The sequence below is a fragment of the Bacillus rossius genome, chromosome 1 (assembly GCF_032445375.1).
Source record: "Bacillus rossius redtenbacheri isolate Brsri chromosome 1, Brsri_v3, whole genome shotgun sequence".
Classification (NCBI taxonomy): domain Eukaryota; kingdom Metazoa; phylum Arthropoda; class Insecta; order Phasmatodea; family Bacillidae; genus Bacillus; species Bacillus rossius.
The window spans coordinates 79,181,474-79,192,852 of NC_086330.1; the positions used below are offsets into that span (position 1 = coordinate 79,181,474).

At 42.8% G+C, this 11,379-nt stretch overlaps 1 protein-coding gene across 1 annotated transcript; it reads left to right on the forward strand.

Annotated features, from left to right (window-relative positions):
• The first annotated feature begins 5,628 nt into the window (after nucleotides 1-5,628).
• On the forward strand, nucleotides 5,629-10,418 carry LOC134538341 (uncharacterized). Its single transcript, XM_063379581.1, has 2 exons — nucleotides 5,629-9,770; nucleotides 10,205-10,418. The coding sequence occupies exon 1, from the start codon at nucleotides 5,782-5,784 to the stop codon at nucleotides 8,806-8,808; it is 3,027 nt and encodes a 1,008-aa protein (XP_063235651.1). The 5' UTR covers nucleotides 5,629-5,781; the 3' UTR covers nucleotides 8,809-9,770; nucleotides 10,205-10,418.
• Nucleotides 10,419-11,379: the final 961 nt, after the last annotated feature.

An 11,379-nucleotide genomic window follows, 5' to 3' on the forward strand; every position in this document is an offset into this window, starting at 1 on the left:
TAATTCAATTTGAAAATGATATCACGAAAACGGAAATACATAGCTACCGGCCATTCATTTCGGGTCCTTATGATTTAAATTCCGAGATACGTATCGCAATACAGAATTCTGATATTTATTGTCTGCCTTGCAAAAGCCTGTTAAGAATCCGCGGAAAATTCGTCAAACCGGATGGCGAGGCCGCTACATACGCAAAAATTGTCAGAAATGGAATTTTACACATGTTTAACAGAATTGCGTACGAGGTAAATAATTTACAGATAGATGAATGTCGCGACGTTGGATTAGTCACTACGATTAAAAACTATCATTCACTAACGCCCAGTGAAAAAGCAGTTTCCAAGATGGCCGGCTGGGGCTTGACTGAAGACTATAGTGTACCCATTAATGCAAACGGCGATTTTGAAATATGCGTGCCTTTGAGTCGTCTCATGGGATTTTTCGAAGATTATAAACACGTTTTAATTAACGTTCGACAAGAATTAGTGTTACTGGTTTCAAACTCTCAGAACAACGCGGTGTTAGACACGGCAGCGCAACCGTTGCCTGTGAAACTAACACTCACGAGCATCGATTGGCTAATGTCTCATGTAACCGTTTCTACCGCACAGAGGATTCGTTTGCTTAAAATGGTTGAAAAAGGAAAAAACATAGACATTGCTTTCCGATCCTGGAGCCTCGAAACATATCCGGCCCTGCCGCAATCTCAATCGGTACATTGGTCCGTGAAAACATCATTTAATACGGAAAAGCCTAGATATATAATAGTCGCATTTCAAACGGGTAGGCAAAACAACGTCGCGGGTGATAAATCAAAGTTTGATCATGTTGACATTAAAGGTGGGTCTACACTGTATAACAAAACAAGTTATAAAATGTTATATTACAAAGTTATACAACATGTTACAAAATGAAAATAATGAAAATTATATTACAAGTTATACAACAAAGTTATATAACTTATGAAAACGTGAAGAAAAATGTTATATAACACCATGTTTTATAACAAAATAAGTGTTATAAAACAAGTTATATGTTTCCCATGCAGTGTCGGTAAAGATCAAAGGAAGTTAAATAACTTGTTGTATAACATGTTGGCCGTTTGTCCACACTGGTATACACATTTAAAAACATGTAACATGTTATGAAACAAGTTGTATTACTTGTTATAGAACTTATTATTTAACTTGTTATGTAACATGTTATGAAACAAGTTGTATAACTTGTTGTATAACATGTTACAAATATAACTTGTTTTTGTTATATAGTGTAGACCCACCTTTAGAATGTGAAAGTTTTTTTTGAATTCGGAATCCTATCTGTACACAAACCTGGATAGTAATTTTCCTAATGATAGCTATCTGCTGGTGTATAACATGTACGCGGAATTTCAAGACTCATATTACGGTCGTCAATCATCACCACTTCTCGATCCGGAGAAATTTAAAGATATGGCTCCTCTCTTTGTGTTTGATGTGTCGAAACAGAACGAGAAGATGATTGGAGGAGTCGTGGATTGTAGAATAGAAATTACCACAACGAGAAATATTCCCGTCGGCACTCAAGCATTAGCACTAATTCTGCACGATCGATTGGTTTCGTATAACCCGAGAGACAAATCTATTAAAATTCTAATGTAATGTAAGTGATAACGCTATCTTCCCTGGGACGTCATGCTGTATGCCAACCTCCAGGGATGCTACTCTCAGCACGGTTTCGTCTTAAAAGAAATAAGCCTGGCTAATGACGAAGGGGAGATAATTACGAGAACATTTCAGCCGCCATACTCGTGGATGTACCTCCACAGAAATTACCAGAGAACAAATTCTTGGTTAACTAGACATTTCGACGGCATCCATTGGGATGACGGTCTGTTTCCGTATACGTCGTTGCAAAACATCCTGTCAGGACACATCAGCGGAACCATAATGGTGGCAGGCATAGAGCAAAAAAGGTGGCTTGCAAAGTTGTGTAAAAAACATGTTAATATTCAGGATGCTCAGACCGAGCTCGGATGTCCGTCACTGAAAGAACTGAATAAAATGTATACGCAAGATAATAGCCGTGCACGGCCCGTTACGTCACGACATAATGCCGCGCTGCTTAGGGCTTGGGCGTTGGAGCATTGCCAAGCGACGCCAGACCCTGCTTGCTTCCCCCCCGATACTATTAATTGAAAGCGTCGCTCGTAGGGAGGGGGAGCCCGGTGGGGTGGCCACCCTCGGTGCTATAAATGGAACGCGTCGTTCGTAGGGGAGCCTAGTCACCCTCCAAGCCACTCTTCGTACAAATGCAGTTTAATCCGGAAACGCTGTATCGGGATGTGTTGCTCGGCTGCGGTCGGGTGAGTTTCGAGACGGCGGACGGTCGGCAGTGGTTGCACGTGTGCACAACGTTGGGACACCTGGTTCGCGACGACGCAGACGAGGAAGTGATAGAGCTGCCTTGCACTCAGCAAAACTGCAGCGTAAGACTCCTACGGCCGGACACACACCTCCCATGCTCTCCGGAAGCTCTGCTCGTCGAGGCCACAGATGAGGTGGTGCAGGTGTGGCCCGGCCAGGAGCAAGGTTTTGTTGAGTTCGAGGTGCATCGTCCCAACGGCACGGTGGTTGCCTGGAGTGAATCGTGTGATTCGTTCACACACGCAACATTCCTCGACGGGGGCAACCACTCGTGGAGTGTGCCGTGCAACCCGGAAGTCTGCGACATCCCAACACCGGTCGGCTCCGACGACGAGGAGGAGGACGGCCGCCGTCGCGGCTAGACATCAGCCGCCAGCCGCCAGCCGCCACCCGCCAACCGCCACCCGCCCGCCCGCCCGCCCGCCAGCTGCCACCCGCCCGTCTTCGCCAGTAACAGCTCCGGTGAGTGACGTCCGCCATGTTCCCACCCATCTGGGGCCGAGACCCCATCAAGACCAAGAGGGAAAAGTCTAGACACATCCGCGGGCCGTATCCCGCAGGCTTAAGACTAGCTTCCGGTGAACATCTGGACGTTCCCATGCCGATGTTCGAGGATGTTCGTTATTTAGATACGAACCCAGAACAATTGTCAGATGATGGTTTTAGTGATAATCAAAGTGACCGAAACTTCTATGACATTCCTATTTCTTTGGCTTCGTGCCGATGGCGAGAAAAAGCGAAGAAACACAGAATAGCGGATCCTAGGTTAACTCACACTTTACCGCAGCTAATGTATGACTGTCAAGAATCTAGATATCTTTACGTCCATTCTAGCCTGCACTGTGTCGAATACCGTGTTAGATATTACGACATTGAGAAGGATTGTGAACGTCTGCCTGTATACTTTGAATCGTGTCGCGATAATATCCATTATTGCATGTGTTGGGATAAATCATTCCCATATACTACCATGAGACTGTTAACATCGTTTCACTGTGAAGATAAGAACTGTTACGTGCACTTATGCCATCCGCTGGCTAAACATTCAACAACCGTTGATGAACTCAGGACCTCTAGAGTTAAAAATGATGAAACTTTCATAGAGCGCTGTACCGGAACCGATCATTGTCGGAAGAAAACGTACGATGTTTTGTTGGGAGACGATGACGACCTGAACACACCGTGTGTAGGACACCTATGTCCTATTTACCGTGCAAAAGTAATAAAAGAGTCAAACTTTTCAGTGTCTAAATCATTACCTCTTGCGCCATATGTCGGATTCAAGCTATCGACGAAACATAAACTTTTCTAAAAAATAAAATAAATAAACCATGAACTGTTATGAGTCAGCGTGTTGTAACACCCTCTGTGAATACATTGCAAGTTTATTTATGGAAGCCATACGTATAATTGCTAAAAGACAAACAGAGTCTCAGCTCAGTGTGGAGTGAGCCTCGGTCGAGTAAACATGTCGTTTAATCCGGGTAACCATTATGAAAACCTGTCTCGTGGTTTATCAGTGGTGGAGTACTCAATCTGGAATAATGGCATCCTGAAGAACTATGTGGAGAGTTGTGACGGTCACTTTCACACTGTTCAGATTATAAACCCGGACACTAACGATTTACCCCTGGAAGTTAATCAGTGCAATTCGTACGGACGTTGTGCAGTTAATTACATGCGAAAAGACACGCCATTGCCTTGCAGTGTCGACGAAGTCTACAATCACGCCTTGCAAATGCCAGAACTGCATTCACCCGACTGTGCATCAGCTATCATCGAGCCTGCGAAACCAGCGCGCAAGAAATGTCAGCGGAGAGCGCCCGCAACGTATGCACCGCGCAAGACTCGAACCCGAGACCTCAGCCATCTGGGACCCGTCAGTCAAGATGGTGATCACAACGTTCAGCAGAACCAGCACGAAAGAGACCTAAGCAAAGCAATGCCAAAATAGCCCTACGTACTGTACTCATAGAAATGTATAACAAACTGTAAGTTTTATGACTTGTGCTTTATTAATTTAATACGTGGTTTTTGTGGAAAAAACCTCTTCAAATAAATGTTTTGTTGTAATTTAAAACACACATAAGTGTGGTCTAATATGAACAGTAATCTACGTATGTTTGGACTCTGATTAAAGAGTCATAATTTTTTTAAATTTAATACGTTGTTTTGTGAAAAAAAAGTTTTAATGTAATTTTATTGTTGTAATTTAAAACACACATAAGTGTGGTATAATATGAAAAGTTTTATATGTAATTTTGGACTCTGATTAAAGAGTCATAATATATTTCTTTTAATTTAATACGTGGTTTTTGTGGAAAAAACCTCTTCATATCAATTATTTGTTGTAATTTAAAACACACATAAGTGTGGTCTATTATGAACAGTAATCTACGTATGTTTGGACTCTGATTAAACAGTCATAATATATTTTTTATTTAATACGTCGTTTTAGGAAAAAAAAACCTCTTCATGTAATTTTTTATGTGTACAATTTATTTATTGTATCAGGAGTGGTTTGAAGAGTGACTTTTGAATAAAAACTGTAAATGTTATCACTTGTTAGATTATTTGAATACTAGCCTGTTCATTGTGTTACTTGGATGAGATCCGTCTGGAGGGAGGGGTGGTAAGTTGTAAAAAAATAACCAGACGCAACGTGCTGCGGCGTGAGGGGTTCCCAGAGTAAAAAAAATACGCTGGCAGCCATCTTGAAAGATTAGTTACATATATAAATGCCACAGACTGTGGGGGAACACAGTCTCTGATCAGTCGCCGCACTGCTGCTGCCGCACTGCTGCTACCTCGACGAGCAGAGCTGCGCCTCCTGTTTTTTCCAGCAAAGGTAAGATAGATAGATACACTTTACTGTAAATGTATTTACTAAGCTGTTTGAAATGTTAGGATGATATTATTATAATTTTGAATGGAAATATTCTTTTTTTTTTTCATTTAACATGAAAATGATATTACACTTCAACTTTCTTCACCTTTTACTACCACACAATGTTTTCGCATTTACCATCTATAATTTATTATCGTTTCCTATTTCATTAATACGTAATTTTTTTGTTTTTTTAGAAAATATTTCCATCTAGAGATATTCTCTAAAAAATTTATTTTAAAATGTTGCAAACGGATGGGAGATTTCGTGTACAATCTAACATAGTTTTCTGAAGAAAAAAAATTAATTTAAAATTATTATGTCAAACCCATACTCCATAAATACGTCTACTAAATTTTATTCTTTTCTTTTTGTTTTAGCTTTGTGCTCACTGTTGAACGTAATTTCCCTCTCCCTCTCTCGCTCTCGCTCTCTCTCTCTCTCTCTCTCTCTCTCTCTTTCTTTATTTTCTATTTTTTTTCTCTTAATATGTCTTCCCTTTCTTCTTCCCCCGAGGTAAAGCGACTCCGTCTTAATGAAGCTGGGCCTTCTATCCCTGACTCTCGCGATGGTGGGCGGGGGTCAGAGGTGGAGTTGGCGCAGGGGCCCGACGTCTTGCCTCGCCTGGAGGGTGTTACCTTGAACACTGCATTTGCTAACAAGATAGTGGACTTTCGAATTGGAAATGATATTGAAAATGTCGATCCGGACTTGGACCGGTTTCTACAGAGATGTAGGGTTCCCTTTCTGGACTTAACTAACGAATTAATTCGCCCCTTTAAAGTTTACGTTTCACTCTCGGCTTCATTTGTTAAGGAATCTGCGGAGGGAAACGAGAGTGAAACTTTTCATTTCACAACTCACTCAACCGCGATACTGCAGTCTGATGAGGTAGGGGAAATCTACGATTCAACATTCATTCCGGAAATCAATAAACACGTTAGTTATTTCGGTGCGCGTGGCAGTGGCTGGGCTCTAAAAAGATTGATTAACATGGATGTACATGTTTCAAGCTATAGAGTTTTCACGGTTGGCGCAGCGCACACGAAATTGCCGGCGTTTTTGTTCAATAGGAAAGCTTGTGTTAACATTGAGTGTCCCGAGCAGCACTGTTTCCTGTATGCCGTCATGGCAGGTGTGTCGACGGTGGAAGGCAATGTTTCTCGAGCCACTTCGTATCCAAATCCACTCGTGTATTTTAATACGAATGGCTTGACGTTTCCCTCCACTCTGCATCAGATTAAAACATTTGAGAGGAACAATGATATTTCCATTAATGTTTACGCTTGCGTAGATTCTAAGGGGAATATCGTTGACGAATGTTTTAGTGGCAAATCTGAATCCTCGATCCAGCCTCTTCGCGTATCCTCTGAGCGAAGAGAGAGACATGTAAATATATTGGCGATTCGTTCGAGTGGCGCGACAGAGCACCTACATTTTGTTTACATAAAATCAATGTCCAGATTATTGCATTCACAATTGTCCAAGACGCAACATGAGAAATGGATTTGCGAGCGCTGTCTTCAGTATTTAACAAGCGAAGACAGATTAAATTCACACAATGTTCTCTGCAGCCAGCATCAAGCAGTGCGGACCTGTTTCCCTACAGAAGAGAACAAGTATTTGCAATTTACAAACTTTGCAAAACAGGACCGCCTAGGCTTTATTGCGTACTGTGACACCGAGTGTTACCTGAAGCCTTTCTCCACCTGTTTGCCCGGTGACGAGTCTTCTAGCACTACGCGGGTAAACGAACACGTGCCTTATGCATGTAGCATTTTGTTAGTATGTGGGTACGATAGCTCTTTGACCAAGTATGTGCAATTCGAGGGTGATAATTGTATTGCTGAAATGATCGCAGAATTAGTTTCAATGACACAGTGGGTTTGCGATATTTATTCAAAGACCATTACTATTAATACACCGACCCCGGCCGTCTCTGCAAGGCTTGCGAGTCAAACACATTGCCATATCTGTCAGAAGGTATTGGCTGGGCAGACGGTGCTCGATCACTGCCATTTTACTGGTGAAATACGTGGTTATGCCCATTCTAAATGCAACCTGGCTTTCAGGATGCAAAAGAATCAACTCGTCGCGGTTTATCATAATTTGCAAAATTACGATGCCCACTTTTTAATGCAACATTTAGTTTCGCGGCGGATTGCACAGCCGGACGGTTCCTTCGTTGTGGAGAACCCCGGCAGTGTCAAAGTCCTTGGAGTTACAATGGAGAGCTACAAGTGCATTACAAAATACATACCCATTTCAGATAATGCGCAAGGAGGCATGTGCACTGTGTGTCTTAGATTTATAGATTCACTTAACTTTTTAAATTCATCTCTGGAAACTCTCGCTGGCAATCTCACGCCAGATAAATTGAAAGTCACCCGTTTAATGTTTCCAGATGACGCACAGTTTCAGTTAGCTACTCGTAAAGGTGTGTTTCCCTATGATTTTGTTAAATCTAGTGAACAATTGCAGACTGCCTCGCTACCCCCTAAGGAAGCGTTCCATAACGTAATGAGTGGCACGGACATGAGTGATCTGGACTATACTCACGCTCAAAAGGCTTGGGACGTCTTCCATTGTGCCACATTGAAAGAGTACGCACTTAGTTATCTTAAGGTGGATACTTGTTTGCTGGCCGACATATTCGAGTCGTTTCGTTTCGTTTGCTTACAATATTATTCATTAGATCCTGCCCATTACATTACCGCTCCCTCGCTCGCATGGGATGCACTTTTATTTAAAACCGGTGCGCGTCTTGAGCTGATAACCGACCCGGATATATACCTCTTCCTAGAGTCAGCCGTTCGTGGAGGTATAACAAACGTTAGTCGACGTCACGCAAAAGCCAATAATGTTCACATGTCCACTCACGACCCGTGCCTTCCGTCTTCGTACATCTGCTATTTCGATGTAAACGCTTTGTATGCTCACACAATGTTAGATAAACTTCCCGTGGGCAAATTTGAGTGGGTTCCCAGGGATGAGTATGCGAGTTGGGATTTCAACGCCATTGACATAGATGGCGATACGTCATATTTCGCGGAAGTGGATTTGACCTTTCCCGATGATTGTCACGACCGCCTATCAGATCTGCCTCTGGCCCCTGTGAATGGCGTACCGCCAAACGGGCGAATGAGTAAATTATTGTTAACTCTCGTGCCGCGTAATAATTATGTTGTCCATGCTAAAACACTGCGGCACTACGTTCGGTATGGGGCGGTCATCGGCCAGGTTCACCGCGTGCTGCGGTTTGAACAGGCGGCCTGGATGAAAGATTACATAACCTTTAATGCTGAGCGTCGTGCCCAGGCTGCAAATCCCTTCGAAAAATCGTTTTTTAAGTTACTATCGAATGCTGTGTACGGTAAAAGTTTAGAAGATTCTAGAAAACACAGAGACATTCGCATCGCTTCGTGTTACGAAAGTATTTATGGGGTAGCCGAGCTGATTGGTCGTCCGACATTCAAGGCTCGGCAAATCGTCGATGAAAATCTAGTTCTCATATAGTTGCAGAAAGGTTCGATAACCTTCGATAAACCTTTGTACACGGGTGTCGCCATTTTAGATTTGTCAAAATTGATTTTATACGACTTTCATTATAACTACATGCAAAAAAAATTCCCTCCACAGTCTCTGCATCTCTTGTACTCGGACACTGATTCGTTAATTTACCACGTTCAGTGTGATAACGTTTACGATTCCATTCGACCCGACTTAGCTTCACGTTTCGACACGTCAAATTATGCGCCAGGTAATGATCAACGCTTCCCCTTAGTCAACAAGGGTGTAACAGGAGTGATGAAAGATGAAGCCGCTGGCATGATCATTACGGAATACGTGGGTCTTCGCCCGAAACTCTACGCATACAAGATGGAGAATGGTTCTTGTATGCGTAAAGCGAAAGGAGTTAAGGCCAACGTAATCCGATCACTTCTGTTCCCTCATTACCTGGATTGCTTGCTTAAAAATTCCCGGATTCTAGGCAGTCAATACCATTTCCGTTCGCGAGGCCACGCCGTGTTTACGGAGCGAGTGAACAAGGTAGCACTGTCTTCAGGAGACGATAAGCGTTGGCTTTCTGAAGACGGTGTCAGCACATTACCTTGGGGGCATAAAGATCTGTGTCCTTTTAAAACTCGTGCCTCGCCCGATCCCTCCTAATAATTGTACATATTTCCATTTTTTTTTTCCTCTGATTACGTTCACCAGTGAGACGAACACTGCTGACGTAACCTCCGAGCAGTGGTTGCAGGAACACAACAGCACTCACCACTCCTCCCCTGCTCGGAGGGGCTTCAAGTGTGTGTATATATGTGTGTGTGTGGGGGTTGAAGGCAAACAACAGCGCTTCTTCCGCCTCCCCCCACGCACAAAAGAAAAAAACTTATCCCGAGAGGGGTGTGTTCACCTCCCCCCACCGCGCCGCGCCATGATCCTTTCCATTATGCATGTGGAGAGAAAAACCGTCGGTATGTTAAAGAAAATGTGTAGAGATGTTTTTGAAAAAAATATATATTCCCTGTTACCATGATAGCTTGCATATTATTCAATCTATCATGATTTAACGTAAAAATAAAAGCTTGTTTCAAGTTGCCTCTCAAAGTATATGCAATCTATCATGATTTAACGTAAAAATAAAAGTTTGTTTCAAGTTGCCTCTCAAAGTATATTCAATCTATCCTGATTAAATATAAAAATAAAAGTTTGTTTCAAGTTGTCTCTCAAAGTATATTCAATCTATCCTGATTAAATGTAAAAATAAAAGTTTGTTTCAAGTTGCCTCTCAAAGTATATTCAATCTATCAAGATTAAATGTAAAAATAAAATATTCCCCTATTTTTTTTTTAATTTATATAAATCGTCCTCTTGATAAAATGCCTGAAATTTGTGTGACGTTCTACAGATCTCCCCAACCCCAGACAAATGGAACGGATACCATCAGCGTTGGCGGCCTCTATCTTCGAGGAAGAGGTGGAGGAGGGGGGGACCAGTATACCAGCCGACATTGCGGCGGCCTTCTTCGCAGAAGACCTGCTGGAAGGGTCGTCGTCTCCCCCTCCTCCTCCTCCTCCAACACCGCCGGCCAAGACTTCGCCGCTGCTGTTGGTGGCAGGCCCCTCTGGAACATGTCCCTGGGGTCGGCCGCTAACAGCCGAAGAAAAAAGAGGGGTCCGGCTACCTGCTACGAAGCAGCAGGTGCCGGCTCTGCCTAGCGGCAAAGTCGTGGCCAAACTGATGGCTATGGACGCCCAGCAGGGTAGGGGAGGGGATAAAAAATATTTTTTTTTTTAACTAAGTAATATCGTTGTGTTGACTACATTATTTCAATATCCATTATGTGTTACTTGTGGCTGGTAACTTAGTATGCAGAAAATTGGTAATACGTGTAAAGAACTATGCGGTCATGGTAAACTGGTGTTAAGGTTTAAAACTCGTTTTGTTTGAAAAAATAAACGTACTATTTAATATAATTTTGTAGCAATGCACTACTCTTAAAAAAAAAACTGCTGTGAGAAAAAAATATACATACATACATTATAGTTTAACAGAAACATTTACGTAAACGAGACTATGGCAAAATATTATTATTATTACAAGTTACTATTACCTGGTATTAATCAAATGGCAGGTACAGGTAACTAACACACCAGATAGACGTAACATTTTTTTAAGTGTTGGGGAAATATATATTGTTACGATTTACCTGCGGGGATTCGTAAAGGATAGCCCAATTAAATATTTTTATCACACACACAGTTTTATTTATTACTACTACTTGCCACTTACAAATAATCTTCTAAATTGGCAGATAATTAATTACACGTAAAGAAATGTCAATTCCCCAGTCACTCGTTTCACACACCTCGCTGGGCCGCACTTCCGGCGCAACTCTCGCCGCAGCACCCCTCGTGGGTCTCCGCCGCGGGACTCCGTCGCCGCACTCCGCCGCCGCCGTCACACCCTTCGCCGAGATCCCACTCGACGACTCGCTCGCCACTTCACTCGGGACTCCGCCGCGCCCGCGACTCTATCGCCCGGAAACTCCCGACTCCACTGAACTCACTCACTCCCTGCCCT

Bases quoted from the DNA above. Each gene is read 5' to 3' on its own strand.
- LOC134538341 (XM_063379581.1), top strand. From the start codon at position 5,782: ATGTCTTCCCTTTCTTCTTCCCCCGAGGTAAAGCGACTCCGTCTTAAT.